General features: G+C 43.2%; 9 protein-coding genes across 9 annotated transcripts; 3 read left to right on the top strand and 6 right to left on the bottom strand.

Moving 5' to 3' along the window:
* Positions 1–163: 163 nt before the first annotated feature.
* K450DRAFT_197859 (uncharacterized protein) lies at positions 164–1,472 on the top strand (the record flags this gene model as incomplete). Its single annotated transcript, XM_051584559.1, has 8 exons — positions 164–166; positions 309–455; positions 526–629; positions 698–786; positions 865–935; positions 1,000–1,129; positions 1,207–1,269; positions 1,300–1,472. 8 exons carry the CDS (start codon positions 164–166, stop codon positions 1,470–1,472), a joined length of 780 nt encoding a protein of 259 aa, XP_051446431.1.
* An 8,227-nt stretch (positions 1,473–9,699) lies between these two features.
* K450DRAFT_233009 (uncharacterized protein) lies at positions 9,700–10,116 on the bottom strand. Its single transcript, XM_051587687.1, has one exon. It carries the CDS (start codon positions 10,049–10,051, stop codon positions 9,881–9,883), a length of 171 nt encoding a protein of 56 aa, XP_051446430.1. The 5' UTR covers positions 10,052–10,116; the 3' UTR covers positions 9,700–9,880.
* A 2,801-nt stretch (positions 10,117–12,917) lies between these two features.
* On the bottom strand, positions 12,918–15,107 carry K450DRAFT_232994 (uncharacterized protein). Its single transcript, XM_051587686.1, has 4 exons — positions 14,908–15,107; positions 14,065–14,792; positions 13,587–13,917; positions 12,918–13,492 (listed from the first exon to the last, which is right to left on the bottom strand). Exons 1-4 carry the CDS (start codon positions 15,013–15,015, stop codon positions 13,247–13,249), a joined length of 1,413 nt encoding a protein of 470 aa, XP_051446429.1. The 5' UTR covers positions 15,016–15,107; the 3' UTR covers positions 12,918–13,246.
* Positions 15,108–16,125: 1,018 nt separating this feature from the next.
* Positions 16,126–16,867, top strand: K450DRAFT_232988 (uncharacterized protein). The gene has a single exon (XM_051587685.1). It carries the CDS (start codon positions 16,327–16,329, stop codon positions 16,741–16,743), a length of 417 nt encoding a protein of 138 aa, XP_051446428.1. The 5' UTR covers positions 16,126–16,326; the 3' UTR covers positions 16,744–16,867.
* Positions 16,868–17,838: 971 nt separating this feature from the next.
* K450DRAFT_232980 (uncharacterized protein) lies at positions 17,839–18,822 on the bottom strand. The gene is made up of 4 exons (XM_051587684.1): positions 18,733–18,822; positions 18,482–18,545; positions 18,004–18,357; positions 17,839–17,935 (listed from the first exon to the last, which is right to left on the bottom strand). The coding sequence occupies exons 1-4, from the start codon at positions 18,733–18,735 to the stop codon at positions 17,916–17,918; spliced, it is 441 nt and encodes a 146-aa protein (XP_051446427.1). The 5' UTR covers positions 18,736–18,822; the 3' UTR covers positions 17,839–17,915.
* A 54-nt stretch (positions 18,823–18,876) lies between these two features.
* K450DRAFT_232977 (uncharacterized protein) lies at positions 18,877–20,136 on the bottom strand. The gene has a single exon (XM_051587683.1). It carries the CDS (start codon positions 20,015–20,017, stop codon positions 19,172–19,174), a length of 846 nt encoding a protein of 281 aa, XP_051446426.1. The 5' UTR covers positions 20,018–20,136; the 3' UTR covers positions 18,877–19,171.
* A 388-nt stretch (positions 20,137–20,524) lies between these two features.
* Positions 20,525–23,103, bottom strand: K450DRAFT_294192 (uncharacterized protein). The gene is made up of 2 exons (XM_051593601.1): positions 20,936–23,103; positions 20,525–20,862 (listed from the first exon to the last, which is right to left on the bottom strand). Exons 1-2 carry the CDS (start codon positions 23,042–23,044, stop codon positions 20,542–20,544), a joined length of 2,430 nt encoding a protein of 809 aa, XP_051446425.1. The 5' UTR covers positions 23,045–23,103; the 3' UTR covers positions 20,525–20,541.
* Positions 23,104–23,172: 69 nt separating this feature from the next.
* K450DRAFT_232973 (uncharacterized protein) lies at positions 23,173–23,962 on the top strand. Its single transcript, XM_051587682.1, has 2 exons — positions 23,173–23,588; positions 23,665–23,962. Exons 1-2 carry the CDS (start codon positions 23,178–23,180, stop codon positions 23,857–23,859), a joined length of 606 nt encoding a protein of 201 aa, XP_051446424.1. The 5' UTR covers positions 23,173–23,177; the 3' UTR covers positions 23,860–23,962.
* A 1,516-nt stretch (positions 23,963–25,478) lies between these two features.
* On the bottom strand, positions 25,479–26,872 carry K450DRAFT_279191 (uncharacterized protein; the record flags this gene model as incomplete). The annotated part of the gene is made up of 6 exons (XM_051593321.1): positions 25,479–25,647; positions 25,719–25,852; positions 25,973–26,288; positions 26,367–26,489; positions 26,572–26,721; positions 26,810–26,872. The coding sequence occupies 6 exons, from the start codon at positions 26,870–26,872 to the stop codon at positions 25,633–25,635; spliced, it is 801 nt and encodes a 266-aa protein (XP_051446423.1). The 3' UTR covers positions 25,479–25,632.
* Between the last annotated feature and the right edge of the window lie 400 nt (positions 26,873–27,272).

Raw genomic sequence — 27,272 nt, 5'->3', positions numbered from 1 at the left:
CTGTACAAACACGATTTTCCTGAATTTTCATGAACTAATTAAGTCAACATAAATTTTTACGTCACCGCTTTGAGCATTCGCCGCGCAAGCTAGACGTTAAGCACATTTCGATTGCGCGTCACTTTGTGCAAGAGACTTACCGAACTACTTTCTCTTCGAAACAATGGTGAGTTTGGACGCACGACCTCCAACATGAATACTCTGACGATTCAATCGAAGGACATGTTGAATATTTTTCGGACGATGCAAGAAGCGCGCCCCGAGAATATTTTGAACGACATTCACTAACCAAGCTTTGTATGACTTAGTTTCGCAATCAATATGACAATGACGTTTCCACATGGTCGCCACAAGGCCGTATCCATCAGCTAGAATATGCGCTTGAAGCTGTCAAACAGGGATCAGCAGCCGTTGGTCTTCGTAGCAAGGATTACGCTGTCCTTCTTGTGCTCAAGGTACCGATGCCTGTTAAACATTCATAATTGCGTACCTGCCTTGGCTAACCACAAGATTTCACTCGTACAGCGCTCATCCGGCGAACTTGCATCATACCAGAAGAAGTTAATCAAGGTCGACGATCATATGGGAATTGCCATTGCCGGGTTGACGTCCGACGCTCGTGATATAAGGTACGTGGCAAGGAACGGGCGATAACCTCATTTAATGCACCGGAGAAGTTAACGCACCCTCTTTAAAGCAATTTCATGAGAACAGAGGCTATGAGATCAAAAATGCTGTTTGATCAACCTCTTCCAGTTGGCCGAATTGTTTCAGCGATAGGTGAAAGTAAGTAAATGGATTAATTGGCCGCGTGCCTAACCCTTCTGTTCGATCACCAATCTAAACATTCCTACCCACTGACAGAGGCACAGAAGAGAACTGTCATGTATGGTGAAAGACCGTTTGGAGTTGGACTTCTTGTTATTGGATATGATGTAAGTTTATCATTGAAGCTATGTGAGATATGTTCCAATCAACTTATTTACTTTCATTGTGTAGGAAACTGGTCCTCATCTCTACGAATGCTCACCATCAGGGAATAATCTTGAATACTATGCCATGTCAATTGGAGCACGATCGCAATCCGCAAAAACATATCTTGAAAGCAAATACTCCGAGTTTAACGATGGTAAGTCACAGTACGCCAAACGATGTGAATGGAAGCACCAACTGTGCAGTACTGACCTAAGCGCTGTTTCATCATAGCATCGCTAGAGGATCTTGTGAAGCACGGACTGCAAGCTTTGCGCGACACATTGCAACAAGACAGTGAGTTGACAACAGAGAACACGTCGATAGGCATTGTTGGTGTGGACAGAGAATTTGAAATCATTGAAGGAGAGGATTTGAAGCGATACCTCGATCTGATCGGTGATACCGGAAGACCAAGACGCGGACAAGGCACTGCAACCTCGGCTGCTGATGCACATTTGACTGAAGATATCGCACCCATGGATACCGATTCCGTGTAAATGGAAGAGACAGATTACTTGTATACACATCCAACTCTGAATAAAGACATGAAAAAAAAAGCAGTAAATTAAAATTTTGAGTAGTGTATGTGGCCTGGGCCCATCTATTACTCTGGCAAAACTCACGTTCGATACAGGATATAAGTGTGAACCCGCCCTGTATAATGATATCATTACAAATTATATAAGAGCGATCATAAGAATAATACAATCCCACCATTAGATTCATATAGACACTGGGACATCGTCGGTGAGGATTGACAGCTATCATCGAAAATAGTGCGTCGAGGTCCGACAAGGCAGAGCCGCCGAAGAAGATCTATACCAGCAACATCGTTCAGCGAGGAATTGACACTAATTTCTTCATCTTGATCGATCTAACGAACAGGTGTGCTACCACCGATTTAGACCTTGCGGGCGATGGAACGAATGTCCTCAACACTAATCTAAGGATCACTAAGCATGCTTCAAATGTGCTCATCAACAGTTGGTATCAATAGACTACGATGATAATTGTAAGCCGCGGGTAAAGGAAACAAAAGTGAGAGTTCCCAATGCATGGTGGGTTGAGGTAGCTGTGGCAACCGGTAGCAAAACCAAAGTGCCATTATGCAACGTAGTGAGCCTCGGCCACGCCATGAACTGTATTAGTTCTGTTTGCACGAGATGAAGCTGGCAATCACTTACTCTTACAGCACAACTATAACATGCGCGTAGCTGTTGTAAGCATGCCTGTTCTGAGGACCTCACTGTGAGACAAAGTTGTATGTTGTAATGGACAAAGTGCAGTTTCTCCTTTGGGAAAATTTCATGGGTTCCTCCCCCCAAAATATAGGAAAATTTTTTTTGGCGGCCCGCTCGCAATTAAAAATGTTAACAAAAGCAAGCCTGCCCGCACTACATCCACATGTAATGTGGACTGTCTGCTTAACTTACGATTAGAATGACGATTTGCCTCATGCGCCATCTTTGCCTCCACAGACGAGATTTACCTACCTTTAGTTTTTGAGCTGTTGATCTAGTTATGAACAAGCAGCCTTGCTAAACAGAATTACGAAGCCAATTTATTGTTTGAATAATCAATCCAAATACAGACTTTCACTAAAAATTAAGCTACATTATAAGTCACAAAAATCCAGCAAAGTTGACGTAGTTTGCTCCTCTATATAAACTTTTCGTAAATAACACAACGGCCAGATCTTGTCACGGATCATGAGCGTTCATTTAGGGATATAAGCTGGGTGAAGTTTAGATATACTTGGCATAGCCGCAGTTACCATTGTAGCATATACATTGTCGCAGTACGGAACACTTCAATACTTTGCGACGACAGCATCTTGGACAAACAATGGTGATCGTAGGCTCCCGAGAACACAGAAAACATTTTGGTGGGAAAGCAGGGGCAGACACGCGAACTACAGGTCGTTCGTATTTCTTGATGCTTGGCATTTGATGAGATTACTTTCTTGCTGGTAATAAGCGGATAGATAGACAAACGTCAAATCTATTTTATAGGGGTTTTATATATTCATCAGCACTTCACCAAACGGAATTACCGGATCTGTTTATGGCATGGCGGGACACACTTTTTTAAAAAAAAACAAAAAAATGTGACCGGACACATCACTGTTTGGCAGGTTTCCTAACGAGGGTCATGTCTATTACTGTTGAATTTGGCGCACCAAGGCTACGGCTGCGTTCGTTTCGCTGCTGTCAGTTGAAAATGAGCTAGTGAACTAATTGGTGCGAAAGTGCGTTAGCTACTGGTCAACCATTCTACCTAGTGCTTGGTATATGATATTACTTTTTTCCTAATAAATTAATTTTGTTTGTAGAGGACATGGCTTTGTGGCGTGGCGTGGTGAGTGTATATATAAAAAAAAGTTTTTCATCAACCGTTGGAAAATGACCCCAACCCAAAAAAAAGTTGCTTAGTTGGTGTACTTGCGATTTTCATCGCGCTCCTAAAGTGCCGGTAGCTGATTTTTGCGAACAAAATCATTTTTCAGTGGTGGACGATACTAATTGAAGCTGGAATATAAATGAACGCACCTTCGGTAGGATGTTGGACGGCATTGAAGACATCAATATCCAAGCTATCACATTATCGTGCCATTTTGCAAGCTCGTGGCAAAAAATATTTGATACTGTCAGATATTACGGATTACGATCATGTATTTTCTAAAAAGTGATAGAGATACAATCATAAAGGTGAGACACTCTAAAGGGTTTATTTAATGATTATATTTTTGAACAATCGGCAACAGGTCCTTTAAATGTGTCCATACATTTTGGAAAATTTCGTTGCAGGCCATGAGAGTAGACCTTCTGATATCGATGCCGTGAAGAAATCTATATATATTTGAAGTAATCACAATAGTAGCATAAGCATTGTCGCTGTATTGAACACCGCAACAGTCTTCGTTGGCCACACTTTGGACAAATGATTGCGTTCGTCCTTTCCCTAGCACAAAGGAAGCAAACTGGCGGGAACACAAAAGGGGGTACGCGAACTGCTGATCGACCATTTTGCTTGGTGCCAGGCATCTATTGATTGTACTTGTTGGTTACAGAATGCGATGGGGAAGCGATAATAGCGATCCATTTAAGTACTTTTTGAGTTCCACCATACAGAAATTCCATTTTAGTACGTTTGCATAATTATATAGGCCGCTTGGCAGTCTTTCACCATAAGCCTTGTTGTCTGACCAGGTAGTGTTTGATTTACAGCTCAGTGGTAAGAAAAGTAGGACATAAATTTAGAGATCTGTTTGAGCCACGTAAGTTCATGTCTACATGATATAAAAAGAAAGTAGTATTGGTACCCCAGCTAACTTGCCTTCATTTTGAGCTCTAATAGAAGTTGGAACTACATGCTTTTTGTCTGCTGAACAAAGTTCCAAAAAGCGTCATTGGCTCACCCACAATAACCAGGGATTCGGAGTGGAGAATTCCTTTACTACGAGTCATGGTAAGAGAGCTGCGGACTGCTATAGAGAGTTTATGAGCTCTCTACTGTAAAATAGAAAATGTTTCATTTTGGCAACAATACTGAAGGCGGTTACAATAAATCTACTACTTTCCCATTAGTACAGTGAAGTATTTACTTAGCCCAAAGCCTTCGAGAAAACTAGCCAACTGTCAAGGATAGATGAAAATACTGTTCCAGGATGACCAGAGGAAGTTTGCTGTAGTTGTCCGGATTCAGCGAGCAAGCTGCCAACCCTTTCTTTCACATTTTCATTTCGCACTATTAATGAATGCTCTAGCAAGCTAGATGCTGCCTATGGAATTTACGTTGATGCGTCGTCTTCGGACACACAAGGATACAAATCTTCATGTTGATCGGTGAGAGGCAAAATCAGTAGACTCACATTTCGCTCCTTTCCCAGATCAATACAAACTTGTCGTAAATATGCAAACCTTCAATACCATCGCCGTAGCTCAAAATTTGTAAGGCGGTTAGCTCATTACTACAGCTCAGTCAGTCAGTCACTCTAAACGGCGAGCGATGTCGCCAGCAGAGTTTGTGCATTAGCCCCGACGTATCGGGAACTCTGAACAAAATTGCAGATTTATGTTTACTGGCGCTGCTTCCAAAGCGACGTGTGATGGCTACTTCTCCTTCTTTCCGAAATTTGATCTCAGAGGGTGTCTACGTGATGCTTACTTAGCCGATCACCCATCCAGTTTGCATTCCGTTTCGTCTTTTGGAAAACCTAACCCGATGCACCTAGACACGTACGCGTTATCCATTGCAAGGAAGCATCTGAAAATCACTCACTGAAATTGAAGTGGAATCTGATTCACACACGTCTTGGAAGAATACTTTGTGTAGGAAAAGCTTAGCAGCCGACACTGGAATGCAACATGATATGTATATATTTCGTTTCTGACGCGTCTACAGTTGGCAATTGAAACATAGATGCTCCCAGGCCATTAGCATCCGATATCAAACACTATGCTATCCGTGTTCTTGAAACAAAACAAGATTGAAACCTCACCATCTGGAATTGAACATCAAGGTTCCTCTACCTGTGCAATTACCTTCAAGTGACCAGCATCTTGATGAAATGGATATAGCACAGATTAATCTCAAAATACCATGCTTGTAGAAACTATATACATTTTAATAGATGAATTAACTGAATCTATTGCCGTCATTGAGTCCTTCATCACGCGAGCTCTGAGGACCTAGATCAAATCGAAATAGGGATACAGGGCCAATGCATTATGGAATAGAGCTGCATACACATGACATGGCAGGATCTTCTGCGAATTGTATAATTCAAGAAATAGAAGGAGGCCCGCTGAGTTGATCGTAGACACCTTCCATAAGATTTTGTCTGACTGGCACAGAAACTCTGACTTCTACGGAGTTCAAATAGAAGTAAGTTGAGCTGTCACCAAACTAATCAATAAAAATTTGAATTCGTAAATATTTTTGGCTCACCTTTGTCCTCTTATCTCTACTGCGAGGTACAAATTGAGCCTCCACCTTGTACAGAAAACAATCTCGTGCGCAAAGTATGAAACAGTTTGAAAGGTGGTACTTAATATGTACAAGTATAAAACCAGCTGCAAACGTACTAAAATGGAATTTTCCGTGTGTAAATCTCAACAAGTACTTAAATGGATCGCTATTGTCGCTTCCCCATCGCATTCTGTAACCAACAAGTACAATCAATAGATGCCTGGCACCAAGCAAAATGGTCGACCAGCAGTTCGCAACGTCCCTCCTGCGTTCCCACCTACTTGCTTCCTATGTGCAAGGGAGCGGACGAATGCGATCATTTGTCCAAGTTGTGGTCATCGAAGACTATTGCGGTGTTCAATACAGCGACAATGCTTGTGCTATAACTGTAACTACTTCAAATATATATGATATTCAGCACGGCATCGCCATCAACAAGTTTACACTCAAAATTAGCAAGAAAAAAATTCCAAGATGTCATATACAGTCAGTGCAACCAATGCCTACCACAAAAGTATTATGGTCACCTGAGGCCAGATCGAGACTTCAGAGGAGAAATATTATCTACATTTCATTTCAACTAATAAAATCATTACATCTTCAAACCCTTAACAATTGCCATTTGAATTTTGACATATTAGTGTCTGAGTAAATATGAGAACAACAACACCATATAGAGATCAAAACATCTTGTCACTTTAGAGATAGCCCATAACCGCCATCCTGGTGACGCATCATTTCGTTATTTTACTCGTTATTCTACGGTATCCAGGGAAGCTTGACCCTCGCTGTTCCTTATATGCTTTCAGGGCGGCAAGATAGCATTCTATTTTTAAAGGGAAGTGTCAAAAATTTGATTCCCATTTACTCACAAGGCACGCTACACATCTAATTCTCACTTCAGACCCACAAGGCCATTGGCATAAACATACCGAAGAATTCCGTCATATAGAGCACAGGTCACATTATAAAAATTAGAACTTCAGCCTTGTAGTGTTTCGCTTAAAAATCCGCATACAAACAGTGCGTCCCAAATATGCTTGGTGGCAGAACCTGTTTGGATAATGGGGCAAGATTTACTTGACCCTAATAAAAATCAATTTGTGACAAACGTTTATTGTAGATCAGCATATTTACAATTAGGTTGCTAGGTTACCGCTCACTACAATGCCGCATTCATTTGTAGCACTAGGGGCAGATCTGCAAGTGTGTGCCGCTACTTGTCTAGGAGGTGCGCAGCGGAAAATCTTACCTAAAAAAGGTGCCAATCTTTCTTTGGCGCAAACAACTTATGAGAGAACGACAATACAGGTCTCTAAGTTCACGAGAATTATGTCACATAAATCTGAGAAATTATGAACGATATCAAGATCTCACTACTAGAATTTAACCTATTGAACTTGATATACTTTGAAGAACCCGCAGTTTGAGGATATAACCGTGAAACCCTAGTAGCAAAGCGGAAGAACTCTAAAAGCGCATTGTACAAGCTAAAATACAAACAAGAAAGAGCTGAGCAGATGCTCATATGCGGACAGAGACAAACGTATATCGCGTCCTGTATGAGTTTTCAAAAATAAAATAAAATACGATGACCCTTGCACGCAGCGCACAAGTTGTTTAACATATATTGGCACAGTACAGCGTGTTATAGCACAAATTGGTTAACTATGTAACGGATGAGATTAAAGTCTTGACAATTATTGTGCGGTGAAAGACAAACCTGACAACATGTCTGATACTATTGACTGACTTGGGTTTCCAACATTTCACAGTGTCATTTAGAGTATCGCAACATGTTCTGAAGCAAGCACCAGTAGAAAAAAACCTTACCTGATGGTCGTTGTTACATAAGTTAGCTAACGCTAGCATTAACCATGCAGTTAGGAATAATTTGACAGAAGACCTTCATCACTTTCAATACAGATGTCGTAACCTAGTTTCTCAAAAAATTTCCTGATGGAAAAAGCCACTTTTTTCTAGTGGTTTGTAGCTGGTGTGGAGCATGTAAATCCGTTGCGCCAAGTGCGTAGATACTGTAGTTATTGTTGACATTTAACCACTCCGTTCAAATTTCGAAACGGTGCAATTTATATAGACTTATAAGTTGTTACCATCGTAGCATACACATTGTCGCTGTATAGAACATTGCAACAGCCTTCGATGGCCACAACTTGGACAAACGATTGCGTCCGTCCGCTCCCTTGCACAAATAAAGCAGGTTGATGGGAACGCAGGTGAGACGTTGTGAACTGTTGGCCAACCATTTTGCTTGGTGTCAAGCATTTTTTGATTTTCCAAGTGATAATGTAATATGGAAATAGCAGTGACATTTGACAAAACAGTTTTTGAATAGTCCACACCTCATTTTTTTTTTCAGGGGTCAAGGCAAAGGATTACTTCTTGCTTCAAACAATGTGGTTTGTACGATATGAGAATCATCTTTTTGCGCTTGGGCAACGAGTCCTCCACATTCTCTGTTGATCTATTCTTCTTCCGTAGTATTGGAGGAACACGTGCACAGAGCGATGCTAATTACATTCATTTACTCCTTTGTCATGCTGTTAATCCGAGATAGAAAATATCACGCTGATTCAAATACGTTAATATAACGCTAGGAAATGGATATCCCATGTCTATTCATTTTGGATGGAAGGTAAGGGATGTCTGGCGTGCTTTCGGCTATGAAGCATGTGGGCGGCGGGGTCGCATTGTCGAACGAAGTACCTGGTTTTCCATCAGAAATTTGCCATTCAGCACCAGGGAGGTGGCTTTCAGGTGTAATTGCAATGCCTTCAATTCAAGTCAGCTCCTGAACATGTGATGACCTTCCATGGAGAAACGGTGCGTGCAGTGAAACTTATTATGCTGAGATGATGTGGCCGTAGCCTACTTTACGTTGTGACGAGATAAGTATCACAATTTATGAATGCCCTCCAGTGGAAATGTAGCCGGTGACCTCTTAGAAAGAATACCGTTGCTCATATGTTTAGACTTGGTAATAAGTGTGCTCCCCATTATGTTCTCCATTGTTGTCACTAAAAGAGTAACGGGATTAGCGGAATGATTTTCCGGATCATCAACGATTAGAGAATTGTGATCCTTACTTTTTAATCGGTAAGAATACAGATATAACGTTGGCTCATAACATACGTGGTGGATCTGGAGCATTTGTCATATGTTCCCCATCATCTGTTGACGTAATATGAAGCATATTGCGCCTGCCAGTGTACCCATCGCTATGGTCGTCTGTAATTCATCTCTACGCAAGTTTCCCAATATAGGATTGATAGCTCTCTCACATCGAGATGGGTAGTATGCCGAGCCGGGTCCGATAGACGATCATCCATTCGCGGCCAGACGTTACAAATGCGGATTCTAGGAGACATATGCTGAGTACCAAAAGATTAATTCCTGAGGGGGTGTTGTGCGAGTCGAAATTTGGGAAAAATCATGGGGGGGGGGACAAATATCGTCGGCACAGTTAGTCTTGAAGACGTGTCGAGAAGCACGATCTGCAATGATGATTTTGAGTCCCATCATGCTAGGAAGAAAATATAGGTTGACATATAGGACATCATTTTCACGATTGCATGGTGGGTCTGCGACCTATTAAGATTTTTATGCAGCTTCGTAAGATTTGGTCGTAGTATTATCGGTTCGCATCAAACATAATAATGCGACTCAAATATGGAAAGTGCAAATTACCAACCCAAGGTCTTAGTTCTCACCAAAATAATTAGTGATATGCATCTCCGGTTGCCTGGTGGCTTTCAGAATGAAGTGCTCTGATAGGTGGTCTCTCGACCAAGTTGAACTGTGTTATCGTTATTTTGCAAGACTAAAAGTGGTGGAAAGGGTGATTCAATGGTGTAATTGGCCGTATAGGCTACCGCCCTTCTTATCATTAGTAGTGGTGTGTCATTTCATCTTGTCATAACGGAGCAGTCGATATCCTGAAGCATTTGAAGAGTAAGTGGGTGTACACAATATCTGAGCTAGAGCGCAATGATACAGTCACTTTCGTTGTTTTCAAATGGTGCCATTTTCTTCTGGTATAGCGGAAGGCTACCACATTCTGAAACGTACTTCGCAACTCTCTCATTTGGATTCAGTAGACAAGTAGCCAGAGGGTGGCTTCATGTAGGAACAGAAGTTGTAAACAAACAACTGCAACTCAATGAAAATTCTTTTCAGTCCTATCAAGTAAGGGCGTTTCTGATGAGCAAATTGTTATTTCTTCTTCCCCACTTACTAGCTTGTGTTTGGAGCCATCACAATTGCAATAATCTACGTATACTGAGTGACGTGTTCTTGGGACTATCGGCCCGAACAAGATTGATTTTTCGAATGGAAAATAGCCACCTGAGTATCTATAACCAGAACGATGATGTAGTGAAAAGATAGGATTCGCCGATCAAATAGAATTGCGGCATGTAACGCGCGCTTGCTAATGCGGATGTACAGACATATGTTCGTCCAATCTGAAAATGATTAAAGCATTTTTCATCGAATAGGGTGGTAACATGCTGTGGTTTTCCATTTGGAACGGGGAGCGTACTTCCCTGTTGATCATTTCTAAAACGTTTAGCTAACCGAAGCCTGCTGAAGTAACTGAGTTTGACCAAGTATACCTAAAGACGTTATTCTGGGAAACATAGTTGAATACCGAAATGTGACGTTTAGGATTTTCACCAGGTATCTTCAAGTCAGACATGGCAGTCGATCAAAGAAACGATCAACTACCATCAACATGCGAGCAAGGGGCGATTCCTCATATATGGCTGTATTCAGCCAGCCACTCTAGCAACACTAGGTGGTGGTACAGGGTTTTTTGCCCGAGGTGACAGCTGTGGTCTAGCTCATTTGGTAGCATACTGTCAGACGTGGAATCTCAAATTGCGCAGTTTTGGCAATAAAGGGAGAAGAGCAGGAGAAGCCAAAGAAAAGCTACCTGGGGCTGCTCAGATTATGATTCCGACAACTTGCGTATTTTTTGAGTGTGTTACCGTATGGTTTTTAATTATAGCCCTCTGTCCTAATGAGTGATTAACCATGCGCTCAAGAAACACTCCTACTCTTTAGTGATGAACTACATGGTTAATTCCACTACACCATGCTGTTCAACTTATTGATCAGGGACCAGAGCGGCCGTTCTGGGTCCTCGCAAAAGTGTAGAAAAATAGATCGGATACCTGATTGCGAGAAATTTATTCAACAGCACCCCGCCCTCGGTAGAAATTGATTACATGGAGTCCATAGAATTTTTTTTTTTGCAGCATAACTGAAATGCGTATTTCTTCCATCTGAATTTCGTGCACATACCAAAAATTGAATGAAGACACTCTACACGTCTCATAGTTGTTCAATTCTGCAGATTGGGTTTTACACTATAATTACTGACAAGTGAAGTAATTGAATCGCCTCAATGATGGCATTGTAGGACAATCCTCCCAAATTGAGAAACAACACAAGTAGAGGCCTTACCCCCCTCCCCGATCTCCTCTTGTCTTGATGATATTGAAGGCGGGAAACCCGGCTGTCAAAAATTAAGGAGTTTTGCCCGCCAAAATATATAAACAATGCCTTCAAACTGCAGATGCCTCTTTACTTCTTTTCTCATCGAAGCTCTACAAGTAATATAGACAGATGCCAGGCACCAAGAAAACTGGTCTACCCGGCCCACTTGCTCCTCCACCAAAGTGTTTCGTATGTAGCGGCGAGCGAGCTATTATCACCCTTTGTCCAAGCTGCGGCCATAGAAGATTGGTCATCTGTAGTCTACGGCATCTGTCCATGTGTTCCAACTGTTGCTTTTCTCGAGCCCACTGAAATCTACCGCATCCAATAGAGCGTTTAGCGCTCGAAATTTTGCAACAAACAAGGCATTTGCGCGAAATAGACTTCAAGTGCTATGCCGACCAGAAAATATGTTTCTGAAAAAAAAAATTTTGACCATCTAATTGGAATTTCATCACCATATTTTATGCTATCATCTCACAAATAAAATTTCATCACAACAGTAAAAACTACTAGCACTTGCTCTTTTGTCTGTTACGTTTTGTTTTGGCCACAATAAATTGTCAACATAGAGCGTTTAATTCGTGTCGTACTAGATCGTTTGACAACGCTCGCTAATTACCATCAGCTACTTCCAGTAAATTATGGGGGGGGGGGTTCCTCGGAGCAAGTATTCCGTTCATCTTTATTCGGCTTTGAAATTGGGGCATCAGGAGACAACATCTGCGCAAGTCAATCTCCTTAATCAAAAGATGTACGCTATTTGAAAATCCTGATCATCGCTTTCCAACTTTTTTTCCTCTCCAGATTGCGTTGCTCAGCCGACCGCTTTTGTTTTCGACATTGCGTCAATGACCAGCGACAAAACGTAGCGGGAATTGATAGAAACAACACCAGCGAGTTTGCAGCCATGCCACAATATCATCGAAATTAGATTTGGGAGGATATTCTTTACAGTCGGTTTGAGTGCGAGTGGTAAACGCCGATGCAAAACTAGCAAACGCTGATGATAACATGCAATTGTCGTGGTGCGGTGCGGTGCTTTTTTGCAGCGGCGGTGTTCTCTTTTCGAGGGCTTTCAGGTACACAAGGCTCCATGCTGAATGTAGCCATGCATTCTGCATTGTAACGGCGATTGGAATATTTCAGTAGCTGAAGTCCAGACTTCATGTTACTTCTTCACACCTGACATTGCAAACGATAAGGTCCCAAGCCGCCAGTAGCTTGATGATTGAGAATGGTAGTGATGGAGATTGAAAAATCGGCACGGCACCTAGGCCTGACCGCTATCCGCTTGAAAAATTTCTTCAACCAATAAAGTTCCCAAAAAGACATTTCTAAATTTTCTTTTAAACAAGGTACAGTGACGGAGTCATTTCGTATCTGAAGGGTTGGAGAAAAGACGCTTGCTGCAGCAATACCCCCTCCTTTTCACCAAAGGACTACTCTCATGTAAGATTCTCACTTGAAATGCCATTGAAACATACACATATTGAACGAAAATGCAAAGATTTTTGTTGCGAACTTTGATTCTATTATGGTTGGCTCCATTTCACAATGAAGATGAAGTTATCATGTCCATGCGTGTCAAGAGAGAAAAGAGGATAGGATGGAAAAATGTACAAAAGTCGAGTGAAAAAAAGAAGAAAAAGGTTGGAAAGCCATTTTGGAGAATACACGTAAATTTTTTTTTTTGGTTTACATCTAGAAAGCAAGCCTTTCAAATTTTTGATCTTTTCTTTTCTTTTCTTGCAGGAATGTGAATGTTTTTGGGGATAGCTTAGGCCTTGTTACCGAGCATCTTGATCAAGTGGTCAGTGGAGTATGACTTTGGTCGCTCCAAGGGCATACCGAGGGCACGATCCCAGCAGAGTTGAGAAAGGACACCAAGGGCACGGGAGACACCGAAGAGGACGGTGTAGTAGTCTTGCTCAACAAGACCGTAGTATTGGAGAAGGACACCGGAGTGGGCATCGACGTTGGGCCATGGGTTCTTGGTCTTTCCGTGCTCAGTCAAGACACCGGGCTATAAGGAGATTATTTAGTATGGGTTTCATGGGTGACGACACAAAAGATAAACAATCGAAAGGTAGTGCTTAATTTGAAAACCCGCCACTTACCACAATGTTGTACAACTTGCTGACAAGACCGAAGAGAGGGTCGTTGGGCAAATGCTTAAGAGCGAACTCACGCTGAGCCATGTAACGGGGATCAGTCTTACGGAGGACAGCGTGACCGAAACCGGGAACGACTTGACCGCCCTTGAGGGTAGCCCAGACGTAGTCCTTGACAGTTTGCTCATCAGCGTTGATACCGATTTGGTCCTTCATCTTAAGGGTCCACCTCAAGACTTCCTGGTTAGCGAGACCGTGGAGGGGACCAGCGAGACCGTTAAGACCGGCAGCCAAGGAGAGGTAAGGATCAGAGAGGGCAGAGCCAACCAAGTGAGTACTGCAGGATAGAGAAAATAATAATAAAAAAAAAAGATGAGTAAAAATGCGGCAGTGAAAATTTTTGGGATACCCCCAAAAATTGTCAATAACCCGGCAACCCGGCCAATCCCTGCAATTACCCAATAAATGAAAACAAAAAACTTACGTGTGGGCAGAGACGTTACCACCTTCGTGATCAGAGTGGATGGTGAGGTAAAGACGCATCAATTCAACAAAGTCCTTGTTCTCAGAGAAACCGAGCAACTTGGACAAGTTATGACCGTAATCCTTGTCCATATCGATGGCGGGAAGCTTGCCATCCTTGTAAACGTTGCGGTAGATACGACCAGCAATGTTGGGGAGCTTGGCAATCAAATCCATGGAATCCTCGAAAGTGGGGTTCCAGTAGTCCTTCTTGTGGATACCTTGATGGTAAGCCTTGGCGAACTGAGATTCGTGTTGAAGAGCATTGACGGCCAAGGAGAATTGAGACATGGGGTGGAGAGACTTGGGGCAACGGTCGATGATTTCCTCAACGAACTCGGGGATATCAGAGCGGGCAGCCCACTCGGCAGAGAGCTCCTTGACTTGTTCTTGGGTGGGGACTTCACCAGTGACCAAAAGCCAGAAGAGAGATTCGGGAAGGGGTTCCTCACCACCCTCAGCGGCAGGCAATTCCTTTTGGCACTCTGGGATGGTCTTGCCACGGAAACGGATACCTTCCTCAGCATCAAGAACGGAACCTTCCCAGATGAGACCCTTGATACCACGCATACCACCGTAAGCCATGTCGACGGTGACTTCACCAAGGACGTCATTCCCGTGCTTGGACTTGAAGGCCTTGACTTGCTCCTGCTTCTCAGGGATGAGCTCGGCAAAGCGTTCCTTCAAAGACTGTGATGAAGCATACGTTAGTTCTAAACATGTTGACGGTTCTTCAAAGTATGACGGGGGGTATGGTATGTTGCATAACGGCCCGCCTGCAAACAAAAGGACAACAATATCTTACCTTGGTCTTGGAGGAGTAAGCACGGACACCGATAGCAGTGGCGGGGGCGATGTTGAAGCGAGCAGCCTTTGCAACGCTCGACAAGCGAATAGAACGAAGGGCAGACATGTGTGCAAGAAAAGGAGGTTGAAGAAGCGAAAAGAAGCTATGATGCTATGTCTCATTTATATACGAAAATTTTATAAACAACAATTGCCTTACAAAAATAATTTTTTAGAAGCCCGCTATGAGGGTCTCATTTTGGAACCAAGGAAAGTGACCTTGAACCTCAGCTTATCTTTTGATAAGAGATCGTAGGAAACCGTTTGATTCCTTCACTCCAAGGCGAGCCAAACTTCCTCGCCCCTCTTTCCCCAGTCACTTTCTCTTTGTGGGGAGCTTCCTGTTCGCTTTTATCCCTCAATTGAATTTTCTCTTTGGTCATGCTCACATGCTTTCCACAGAGATAAATAATAGTTAAAGATAAAATATCAATGGATGGATTCCTGATTACCAAACGTTATTTGTGTACTACGGTTGCCCGTCCCGGCTGGCTCTAAACACACGTGCAAGTTTTTACAGTTCCAATGTGTGTGGGGGCTCAAAGCGGTAATTGATTTGGCGGGGCTAATTGACCCATGATGTCAAAAGGCCGCCCGACAGTCGAAGCTGGCTCAACGGCCCAAGCGTGGTAAAACTGGCACCCTCTTATGGCACTTTTTCATTACAAACCTTAACGCCTATCGTTCCCAAAAGAAGCTCATACAAGAAACAAACGAACATGAAGAATGTGCATCGAAGAATTTGCTGTGTTATGAAAAAAGGTACAGCACCATTTGTAAAAATAATAAGTTGAACACAAACCGACAGTAAGAAAATCACAATACTGATGACCAAAGCTATTTTATCCACCGTCACACCACCACCAGAACTCTCCTTCCCCCTTGTCCTATTCTCCTTGGTCCATCCACTCTTGCTGTGTACTAGCCATACGAATGGTGACTCCTTCGACTCCTCTATGGACAAAAGCGCTTCCATCCTGTCGTTCTGACCATTAGGCCTTCTTATTTATTTTCTTCTTTTTTTTTTTTCAACGCCGTTTGAAAAAAAGAGCGTCCCATTTGCATTGTAATATACTGTGTCGATTTATATGAAATCCTTCCTTCTAGCTTGGTGGGCGGCCTATTTTTTTGGTTTGGTAGTGGCGGGCGGCCCGTTGCTTGGAGGTCTACTGGGAGGAGAAAGTACTGGAAGTCACCTACCTGCAGCATCCTCAACGCCATTATCCTTAGCGTCATCATCAATAGGATCATCTACTGGGTCAGCAATGCCAATTTCAAGCTCTGTGGTGTCGCCATATCCAAGTAGCAGGCCACTCCAGCCTGGTGATAATCTGCCAAGTAGGCTGCCAGATGTTGTTGTGACGAGGTAAGATCGCTAATGGAATTAGAATGCGTGTTCAGCGTAATTGACACGGCTTTCATTCGCAGTTATGTGGTGGATACGCCAACAACTTTACCAAACACAAGTCAAAAGGCGGAAAGTGCGGACGTCAGTGATGATGGTGGGCCGCAACACTTGATCACAGCTGCTATTGTGGTATCCTGTGTTGTAGCAGTGACCATGATAGCCATTTTCATATTTCGACGTGTTAAACTGAAGGTATGGTTAGGCATAGAGTCAGGCACACATTTCGGAACACCATTGAACTTACTGTCGGAGTATCTTGTTTTTTGGGGGGCATCGGAACAGCCGTCACATAGCTTCAAGCAAAAACTGTCGAGCCGGCCTGCAAGTTTTGTGTCGCCCATTCAACACCATGATGCCGTATTTCTCCGCGAACTGCAACATGTTTAAAAAAATTGATGCTCAATCACTGTAGCTAATATGTATGAATGTATCCCTACGTAATAGATGGTCCACTTTCGAATCACAAGAAAGTAACCTTGCATATCATTATTTCTGTCCAGCACCCATAATTCATAATAAATCACCCATTAGGCCATTTAGACTGTAAAACATGGAGGCCGAGTCAACTGATTTTTGAATCGGAGTGGTCTGATGACGCTAGGTAATAGGATAGTCTGTCAAGAGACATACTGTGTTTTACAATAGGTAGACCCTGCGAACTTCACTGTGTCAACTTACATGAAAATCAGTGCATGTTTATCATTTATGGTATAATAATGTTGATGAAACAACACCTACATAATGTGGGGTATCACTGTACCAATTGAACAATGAAACCTCATTGTTCTAAGCGAGGGAGGAGAATGATTATCCGACAGTTAACCAACAATTTGGGAGGAAAAGGTGTTTATCCTTAGACCAGTTGGGTAATAATATAGGCAACAAGACATTTGTGACCTATGACATAAAGTGATAATTGCCTGATACCAAGAGTATTGTGACAGAGATGAGACATTTGTGGCATCACGGCGTCCCGTCATCACACGTTACGAGAAAACAGAGGTTTTTTTTTTTTTTGGTTTGTTAAAAAATTTGACCACTGGGTAAAGTGGTGTATTCCTTGACAGCGGGGCGATCTCTGTTGTGTTTATTTCATGCGTCGACTATTTTGCGTCACAACATATATGATTTATTTCGTCCGTTCTGGTCGTGAAACACTGTTATTTGAAGTTTTTGGGAAGAGCAGATCTTGTAGACAATCACCAGTGCTGTTACATATAGTCAATGCTGCTTGTAGCAAGGTCTAATCATTGCAATGCACCCTACAGAAAGCACTGTGGAAGTATTCTTAAAACTTTCTGGCTCGAGCCGTGATACATAAAGTTGCTATGCAATAAAGCCAATATGTCGAAATGAACACATCTTAAAAACGTTCAATAAGCCTGTCCGCCTTGACACGTATTTTATCCATGGCGGGAGGGCCACTAACTCTTTCCATTGTCAACGATCATTATTCCGCCACTCCCATTACCACAAAGCACAGGCTGATACAATTTGATGTGTATATCATTTTTAATTATTCATTTTATTTGCACAAGTTTTAGTCGCAAGTAGGAAATTTAAGCAATAAGCTCAACAACTACAAAAAAAGTAGATTAATACACATTCAGGATGGGGCCGTACACACGTATTCAGCATAACACTTACCACCACCAGCAGCCTTGATCTTCTCCTCAGCACGACGAGAGACGAACTTGGTGCGGACAATGACGGGTTGCTCGGGCAAGCGACCCTTGGCAAGAACCTTGTGGAAACCGTGTTGAAGGGCATCGATGACGGCGACCTTCTCGGTGTTCTTGTACTTGTTGCGGACTTCCTCACCAACCAAGGTCCAGATCTTGTCAAGGTTGACAATAGGACGGTGGAACTGGTTATGGGTCTTGTGGAAGTATCTCATACCGACCTTACCGAAGTAACCAGGATGGTACTTGTCCATGTTGATACGGTGATGATGTTGACCACCAGCAAGACCACGACCACCAGGATGCTTTCTGTGCTTGCCTGAGAAATGGAATTAGGATTAGTATTATGATTATTATTTTTTGGGCGAATTTCACAGGAGGATCGACGGGACATGATCCGGCCCTGTGAACCGCATGGTCAACCATGAAAATGTAATGCTCACCAACACGACCGTGACCAGCTGAAACGTGTCCACGCTTCTTTCTGTTGTGGTGAAGTCTAGTGGGCTAAAGTCGAATCAAGATGGAAAAACATGTCAGTAATTGAATGAAGAATTTTGCGCATTGTCGCAAGATGTAGAATCAAAGTCGCATTCCAGTTCATAATCCATCATTTTTCAGGTTGATTGATCGTCGTATGTGTCGCTGATGGGATGGATGCATGGATGGATGGATTGATATAGGGGATACGCACCATGACTACGAATAAGAGAAGGAGCAACCAGATGGCCGCTGTAAATTGGACTATTGTACTGCTAGACTTTTTTACGCTCCGCCCGCCCGCCTGAAATTTTCGAAACACAAAGGAACACAGCCAATTTCCACCATACCCTCAAAATTTGAACCTTGCTTTCGTTTCTCTTTTTCCTTTTTTACTTAAAAAACATGTTCTATTTCTTGCATTTTGTTATCAAAAGCAGAAACGTATTAGAATAATGAACAGACATAGATAGCCAAATGAGGGTAAGAAATAAAGTATATAGTACAGGGCAGCACTCGCAAGCTTGGCGACAATTAGATTGTTTCACATGCGTATTTGCTGGACTTCAAAGGGGGGGGATGGAGGTCTTCTAGTAAAAGAAGTTGGTAATAAAACAGCTGCTTGCGGATATTTCCTTGTTTTCCCTTATTTCTTAAGAACGAGAGGCTTTGGCGGGGGATTTTACATAAGGTGAGTTACCTGGAATGGCAGGTAGACTTGTGAATGGAGGTGGAGTAGGTGGGGGAACTTGTCTGAAAGAATTTGATCGACTGATGGGAGGACTTCGTGAAGTCGGTGTGGGGGGCAAAATACTAGTTGGCGGAGGAAGGGGAGGGGGCATCATCTTATATCGAGTCGGTGACCTGGGATCAGAAGGAACGGGCGGGGGAGGTCGATTAGTGTATTCCGGTGCGGGTGGCGGAGGTTGGACAAGATGCTGCTGCTGCTGTTGTTGCGAATGTCGGTTGACTGACAAGTCAAGGCTGGACACCGAATCCGACAATGTGCTAGCGACATCATCTTCATCGCGTTTCCCGGTTTTAATCCACTTGACAGTACCCTTCAGGTCATTTAACCACACTTTCGTATCGTCTGGGCCATCGGCTTGAACATACCAACTGCGTTCTTGTCCCGGTTTTCGGATTTCAATGCAATACAGCTTGTTACCAAATTCATTGGTGACAAATACGATGGTATCTTTGGATAATTCCATAAAGTTTCGCCAAACCAAGTTGGGGTTATCGTCTTTGTAGATAAACAGCATGGAATCGACCAAAACGAAATAGCGCTTTTTCCACTGTTTTGAGAACCCAAAGCTTGCGGGGATGTGGTTGTTGAGCCAGCCAACTCGAGTAGCATATGACTTGACTACACCTAAGGGGACTTGTCCATTCTTTGCAGGATGAAATTTCGACTGTTCTACTGCATCATAAGGTCGTCGATCATCGTCGGATGAAGAAGTAGTGTGTGATCGCCCCGACAAGGAAGACCTGGACATTTTTCTTGATGGTATGAAGACGTTGGAGGTGCCTATTTATAAAGGGAGGGGATCAGCAGATAAATAAATAAAAAGTAAGGAGGTTTTTCGGTGATGTGTAGAAAAAAGAAGAGTGCTTGGAGAGTGAGAGGAAAAAAAAAAAAAAAAGAAGAAAACCGTGGCAGAATGATCCGGGATCTGACTCTTGTGCCTGCAAATCCTGGCCAATGCCAGCCACATAAGATTATTTCACTGACCGTTTCGGACCTCTAACGAGGTTGCATCGTACCCATAACGACGCGATGAATCTACCACTGGACTTCGATAATGCTGCATGATGGCTCAATGTTTTTGAGATGGATTTAAAGATGGAGAGTCATAAACGAACAAAACATCACAGAAAGCTTAAACACAATTTCTGTCGCTTTTAAATTTTTCTCCTTTTTCTCACTTTCTCCACTTTGTACGACGTAGTTTCCCCTCACGCTTGGACCTTACTAAGCGCACGAACGAAGTATCAAACAATTTGGACGAAATGTCATGCTTTATTTCCTATTTCGCTTTGTCCGCGGTCCCACCATACTTGCGGCACCACTGATGGCAAATTCACTGGCTTGATCGTATTTTCGTTTGGTACGATTATTAGATGTGTTCATTCCAGGCAGACGGTCATTCTTTTGTTGTCGCTTCTTTTGCGTTTTCGAATTGGTTTCGTTCATGTCAGATGGCGCTTCCCGCATGGCAAAGCTTTTGGCGTAATGCCCCAGATGAAGCTTCTTGATATGGAAGATGTGCTTCTCGGCGGCTGAATGGGTAGTGTAGGCACGCACACTAGACCAATAGGATTTTCTGGCCAAATTCATTCGCTGTGAGCGGAGGTTAGGTAAAATTAAATTGATGTTTTTTTTTCCATGTCTCATATTGTTTGTCGACACTTACTTCGGAGCTGCGGAGAACACATTGCTCAAGCATGTTTTGGAGTTCTTGTGCAGGCGTTTGATAATCCTGACTATTCGCATGGGTTGTCAGATGGGCAAGAACCGTTTCCACGGGAATGATGGAGGCATGAAGGTCTTGTGCCTTCAAAATATCCAAGTACTCCATTTCACTGGGAAGGAGGAACAGACTGGCCTCGCCAGCTTTACCTAATCTTGCAGTTCTTCCCACACGATGGACATAGTCCTTGAGATCAGAAGGAGCGTCGTACTGTATAATACGATTCACGTCGGGCAGATCAAGTCCGCGGGCTGCAACGTCGGTACACAGTAAGACTCCACTCTGTGCTTGACCGAATTCTTGGTAGGTTTGAGACCGAATGGCTTGACCAAGATCACCATGCAATCGAAATATAGGCACATGTTCTAGCAGTTTACCGGTACCGCTTACTCCCACAACCTCATCCTTTGCTTGTTGAGTTGGTGGCGTTATGGGCTTGCGACTTGCATGTTTTTTCTTGGGCGGTTGGCCATCAAGCACTTCCCGAAGGATTTTCTGTGTTGGGTCTTCGTCATCAGAGTCATCACTAGCGTTTTCACCTTCGTTTCTTGGTTTTCCAGCGTTGATAAACAGATCGTAGTGGAAATCCACCGAATCGCAGCATGAAAAGAAAACAATAACCTTATTGTTCTTGTGAGTCATGCGGCCGCCTTTGCGGGTAGTGTAACATGATTTTAGCATTGCCAGAAGTGTCACTAGCCGGAGCTTGGCTGGTGTCAGGACGCATGTTTGTTTTAATTGATTGGGTGTTGTGAATTTTGCGTCGTCCTCACGTGCGGACATGCCTTGTGTTGCCACAGCCATACTACTGACATCGCCATTTCCACTGACGAAAACTGGATCCACTAAGCTCTGACCGGCAAGCTTTTGAACATCATCTCGAAGTGTGGCAGAACAGAGAACGGTTTGTCGACGTTTGGGCCAAAACTTGTTGGTCATAGCTTGTTTGAATTTACCGGGGGTCGCCGTGCGCTCATCGATGATCTTCATTATATCTTTGATAGTTTCCTCAAATCCAAGATCAAGCAATCGATCGGCTTCATCCAGAACCAGCCATTTAAGGTTCTCAATACTGAAACTTTTGGTTGTTTTCAAATGATCCAATAGTCGACCTGGCGTACTAACCAAAATGTTCACACCTTTACGAAGTCTTGCCTTTTCTGAGCTCTTCTTGTCGCCTCCGATAACGATACCAGGTACTATCCAATGGTTACGTTTCTTGCCTGGGGTCTTGCTAGGGGGTATACTGAGAATAGATGTTAACACCGTCAACACTTGTTGTGCGAGTTCTCGAGTAGGTGTGAGAATGATGGCCACTGTTCCCACGGAACGATCACCAAATGCAGCCACGCCAGTAAGTGAGGTGGAGGCAGATATTAAGCGATTGACAATAGGGAGAAGGTAGGTGAGGGTTTTTCCGGAACCAGTTTGAGCCTGTACAACGACATCCACGTCTTTACTTGGGATCTTTGCGTCCAATACCGTTCTGGATGGACCCAACAAGATGGGCAATGCATTCTTTTGGATATTAGTTGGAGTAGTGATGGATAATTTGTTGGTCATGTGTTCTACGAGATCTGGTTCAATGCCGATACCGAGGAAAGTCGTTGTATCCGCTACGGGAGCATTACTTGGTACCACATCTCCTCTATTTACATCTTTTTCAGCCTTGTAGTTTCGCTCTATGGTTGGATTGAATGTGAACAAGGATGACATGACTTGCGCTTTGCCGTGAGCGATCTTGGATGCTGTTGTGTGTGCTTCGGTAGGTTTACTGTTGTCCTTCGGTTTGACGCCGTCCTTGGTAGTAGGCTTGTCGGACTTGGGCAATCTAGTCGATCCAGCACCGTCACTTCTCGGTTGCTTTGGAAGAGCAGGTTGTCCAGTGCTTCCCTCGGATAGCATTCCTTGGTTCCTGTTGAATGACTTTGCTGCTTTCTTGGCTTTCAGACGATCTCGCCACTTTCCGCCCTTTGCTGCTGTCTTCCTATTCGTAACCGCACCGCTGTCGGAGCCGCCTCCGAAGTTGAACATTAAACCATCGTCGTCCATTTCTGTATGACAATGTAAGCGCTCTGCTGCTTAATACTGAAAACCTTACAGCTCTTTTCAAAAGGAAAAAAAAATCACTGAGATTCAACTTTGGTATTAACAGCAGTCACACTTGAAAGCCTGATCCTATTTTATGGTGCGGAATGGCATTTTGCTGATTTGGATACCGCTCTTTTTCCTTCTCACCATGTCCGAAGTATCCACCTTGCCATCTATCCAACAGCTCAACAACGAATCGCGAGACAACTTTCTCGCTGTTGTCAATACCCTGTTTGAGACTGCTCCTCCTCTAGCCGATAAGCTATTGGCCGCTCGCCCCTATTCTTCATACATACAACTTATTGAACGAGGACAAGATATCTGCCTTGGTAACGAACTTAGCGAAAGCGAAAAGTTGGAAGTCATCAACGCACATCCCCGTATTGGAGAAAGCAGCGGAAAGCTGTCAGCAATGTCATTGAAGGAACAAGGCTACAAGACTGCTCAACAGGCCATTTCACCTGAAGACCAAGCTGTTAACGAGCGACTTGCTGTTTTGAACAAGGTAGGGAAACTGTTGATATTTGGTGCAGAGGCGTAGACGGCACACTGACTAGTGTTTTTTTTTTGGAAATGTTCAGAAATATGAGGATCAATATGGCTTCAAGTTCGTTGTGTTTGTTGCTGGTCGCCCACGCAAAGATATCATCCCTGTGATTGAGGAACGCATCAAATCAAACGACAAGGATGCTGAACTGAAGACTGGTATTGTGGACATGATGTTGATTGCTCGTGATCGTCTCAAGAAGTTGGAGGCTGTTTCTCCAAAGATGTAAATGCTTCCACACACCCCATAGAACCGACACCATTGCCCCCACCGCACACAAAGAAAAATAAAAAAATTAATACCTGGGGGTATAATCGCGGAGTTGAAACGGATTGGCTATATTTTTTTTTGGTTCACACACACGGATGTACTTGTTACGTCAAAGCATCGGCGTAATTTTATCAAAATCTGGCCGTCCATTGCAAAAGAAACCTTTATAATGTGGTTTAGTATAAATGATAGATAACATTTAGGTCCTTTAGGTGTTTTATTGATCTGTGGAAAGGTACCGCTCACAGTATTGTTGGTTGTGAGACATGAGACAGAACGTACCAAAGCAGGCCCAGGTTCAAAGATAGCACTACTTTTGACGAAAGAATAACAATGGCAACATGAAAGAATCATTCAATATAAATGTCTCGGCGGCTGATCGGTGTTCAATTGGATTCACGAACAGAAGGGAGTCAGTAGTACCCCCGTGTGAGATGTAAATTTTCGACCCTCAAGTGGATTGGGAACCGTCCGATGGATATACGCCTCACCTGTTTTAGAAGATATAGATGGGGAGTTCCCAAGCCTTCCTGATTGTCAACAGAAGGTCACTATTGTACCAGGATTCTTTGCAGGCAGAATAGGACCTGGTTGGGTGCGCTAGGCAGATCACCGCAGAGCATTAGCTTTTAAATAAATCCAAGGTCGCCTCAATTCATCATCTAGATCCTCAACCTCATACTCACTTTAAATGACAGTTCAATCCCATTTTGTCTAGTATATGATGGCAATAGTCAATGGAGTGGTAATATCGTCAGTGGCACGTGAGCAAGTTAGACCTGAGACCTATGAGGGAAGGCGTTTTCATGCGTGATAGGCGAGCATCACCAATAAAGGGAAACCGAATAAAAAAGCAGAGTGAGAGATCGAAATTAGCGACTGAATCTCTTTCTTCTTCTTTCACCACCATGAGACAATTGATTACCAAAAAGTTGTACACTCCTACCCTTCGCGGATTCCGTACTATGACAAGGATTGTTCCTACTGTTGAGACCAAGGGCTTTAATATCAATACTTCACTGTGGCCAGAAGAAGAGGACTACAAGCCGTTTGGCAATGAATATTCTTCTTCTGGAACAACGTATGAGACTACAATGTCCATGACCTGTGGAAACAAGACCGTCGATCCAGCCTTGGAAATGAAAGAGACCGAGGGTACTCTGACCTCTATCCCTAATATCCTTACCTGGAGTGCGGCCAATCTAGAAATTAGCGATCTCGAAGGAGAACGTATCTTATTCCGCACCAAGAGCGAAGTACTTCCCTCATTCCACAAGCATCATCCCGAGCGACCTGAGCCACAGATTGGGCTTTTCAAGCCCATGCGCAGGCCGAACATCAAACGTTTGGATTAATCAAATTTTTGCATGAATTGGATTTTATGTGTCTCAAACGTTTCACCTGAATGTCTTGTATATATTGGAGTTCTCATAGGAACCATATCATGGAGGAAATCGCCATCGAGAAAATAAATAAAAACCATGAAAAAACAAATACACCAATGATATATATTTTTGGGTAAATGATAAATAGAGACATATTTATGCGTCGAGATATGAATTGTATTTGCAATGAATTACAGTATGGCATGCCATGAAGGAACAAATGATAACGGAATAGATAGATAGCTTAAAAAATGTGAATATGCCATGGAACTTTCATGATGTAGAGAAAGCAAAGGTCTGATGATGCTGTCGACGGTAGACGAGATGTTTTACTTTGAACGATTCCTTTAATCCCTTGAGAACTGATGGACAAGTATTGTGGAGTTAGACACAGGGCAAAGTTCGCTATTGGATTTCTGATTGTAGTACTTACATAGTTAGACGGCACGATGCCGACTGACCCGTCGGCTTTGCGAGCCTGCCACCAGTTGCCTCGCTTATCGTGGACTTGCAAAACGTCGCCTTTGGTAAATGAGAGTTCGTTCGGGTCATCAGGGTTGGCGTCGTCTAGACAGATCGAACATGGTCATGGTTAGAATGGAGAAAGCAGGGAATGTTGTGATAGGCAATCCCATTTTGCAATCTTTTCCCCTTACTGCGCCTACCCTCCACTTTGCCTATACTTACATGAATGTAGTGCAACCACATCAAGTGGATATTCCGCATTCGGACTAACCACCACAGTATTTTCGCCGTCGGGAGCACTTTGATTGCTGTTCGAAACATAAGATGTATGCTTGATGCTTTGCTGCTGTTGAAGTGTGGTCTGGCTACCATTGCCTCGGGGAGGACTGTATGCGGGTGTGGCGTAAGTCTTGGTCTGGACCATGGCAGGAGCCGCGACTGCTGCCGTCGGCATGACCTGTGCATGAAGTGTCAAGTTGTCGATAACGCTGCCCAACTTTGAATTCTCTGTGCTGCCAAAAATGAAAACCCAGAGGAACTTGAAAAAAATAAAATTGATATGAGTAAAAACTCTAGGATGCCCATGAACCAAGATTCGCAAACAACTAAATCTCACCTGGACAATAGCTATGAAAATGTAACCGGTGGTGATGGCTGCGGATGTGGAGAGTTCAGTATGAAGGTATTTTGATATCTCTCCTGTGCAGTATGAAAGGCTTAATGCCAAGAAAGTCAAAACCTAGTTGATGTGAAGGTCAAATTGATTATTTAAAACATCCAAAAACAAAGTGACTCTCTATTCAGCATGCTAGAGCACTTACCACAAGGCGGTATTGTGCAATGGAGGAGGTGACAATGACAATGAAGACAAACATCATGATCATGAATTGATAGATAATAAACCACCATGATAAATTGAATACAAGTCCTTGGGAGATGCAAAGGCCGCAAAATGCAACGGCCCAGCCAATCTACGATCCAACATAAGATAAAAAAATAAAGGAAACCTGGTTAAACCACAATACAAAGGACAAGCATTGATACGCATTGGATATTCACCACTAGTAACAAGGAAGAACCAAGTAAGACCGGATTAGTGGTCAGAAGTCTGTGATCGATCATTGTGAAATGAGTTGCTTCGTTTCGAGAAAAAGTGTTTGGTTGGAGCAGGAAAAAAAGCCGAAAGATATGGTGACAACAAGAGAGAAAGACGATTAAATTGAAGGAGAGGAGTGGGTTTAGAAATCTGGATGAAATTTGGATACCATGCTTAAGCATGACATGTACCAGATTGGGCCCACGTTCATGTCAAAGCCGTCAGAGCATGTGGAAAAGCATAAGTACCAGTTGGGCAAACAATTCCTTTGAAAGCTATGCGATAAGCCCTCATGCCATCCGTAGTTGCGGTATGCGGGCCTCACAAATGGTGAGATCGTCGTGAGCAAAGAGCTGAGACAACCAAGCATGTCGACCTATTTTGGTCAAATTAGGAGTTCATGATTATGTCAAATAGCTCATTGTT

This window comes from Umbelopsis ramanniana (assembly GCF_025399195.1).
Source record: "Umbelopsis ramanniana AG unplaced genomic scaffold K450scaffold_15, whole genome shotgun sequence".
NCBI classification, from domain to species: Eukaryota; Fungi; Mucoromycota; class Umbelopsidomycetes; order Umbelopsidales; family Umbelopsidaceae; genus Umbelopsis; species Umbelopsis ramanniana.
The sequence above is the reverse complement of the archived record's forward strand: the minus strand, read 5'-3'. Positions and strand labels throughout refer to the sequence as shown.

What these genes read in the sequence shown, in the direction of transcription:
- K450DRAFT_232988 (XM_051587685.1), top strand. Translation starts at nt 16,327, where the DNA reads ATGGAATTAGAATGCGTGTTCAGCGTAATTGACACGGCTTTCATTCGC.
- K450DRAFT_233009 (XM_051587687.1), bottom strand. Translation starts at nt 10,051, where the DNA reads ATGAGAGAGTTGCGAAGTACGTTTCAGAATGTGGTAGCCTTCCGCTAT.
- K450DRAFT_294192 (XM_051593601.1), bottom strand. Translation starts at nt 23,044, where the DNA reads ATGGACGACGATGGTTTAATGTTCAACTTCGGAGGCGGCTCCGACAGC. An exon ending in GTGTTCTCCGCAGCTCCGAA is followed by an intron (nt 20,863 to 20,935) that starts GTAAGTGTCGAC and finishes CTCCGCTCACAG; the next exon opens with CGAATGAATTTGGCCAGAAA.
- K450DRAFT_232994 (XM_051587686.1), bottom strand. Translation starts at nt 15,015, where the DNA reads ATGTCTGCCCTTCGTTCTATTCGCTTGTCGAGCGTTGCAAAGGCTGCT. An exon ending in GGTAACGTCTCTGCCCACAC is followed by an intron (nt 13,918 to 14,064) that starts GTAAGTTTTTTG and finishes TCTATCCTGCAG; the next exon opens with TACTCACTTGGTTGGCTCTG. An exon ending in GCAAGTTGTACAACATTGTG is followed by an intron (nt 13,493 to 13,586) that starts GTAAGTGGCGGG and finishes ATCTCCTTATAG; the next exon opens with CCCGGTGTCTTGACTGAGCA.
- K450DRAFT_232973 (XM_051587682.1), top strand. Translation starts at nt 23,178, where the DNA reads ATGGTGCGGAATGGCATTTTGCTGATTTGGATACCGCTCTTTTTCCTT. An exon ending in GACTTGCTGTTTTGAACAAG is followed by an intron (nt 23,589 to 23,664) that starts GTAGGGAAACTG and finishes GGAAATGTTCAG; the next exon opens with AAATATGAGGATCAATATGG.
- K450DRAFT_232980 (XM_051587684.1), bottom strand. An exon ending in AGCTGGTCACGGTCGTGTTG is followed by an intron (nt 18,358 to 18,481) that starts GTGAGCATTACA and finishes TCCATTTCTCAG; the next exon opens with GCAAGCACAGAAAGCATCCT. An exon ending in GATCAAGGCTGCTGGTGGTG is followed by an intron (nt 17,936 to 18,003) that starts GTAAGTGTTATG and finishes CTTTTTTTGTAG; the next exon opens with TTGTTGAGCTTATTGCTTAA.
- K450DRAFT_232977 (XM_051587683.1), bottom strand. Translation starts at nt 20,017, where the DNA reads ATGTCCAGGTCTTCCTTGTCGGGGCGATCACACACTACTTCTTCATCC.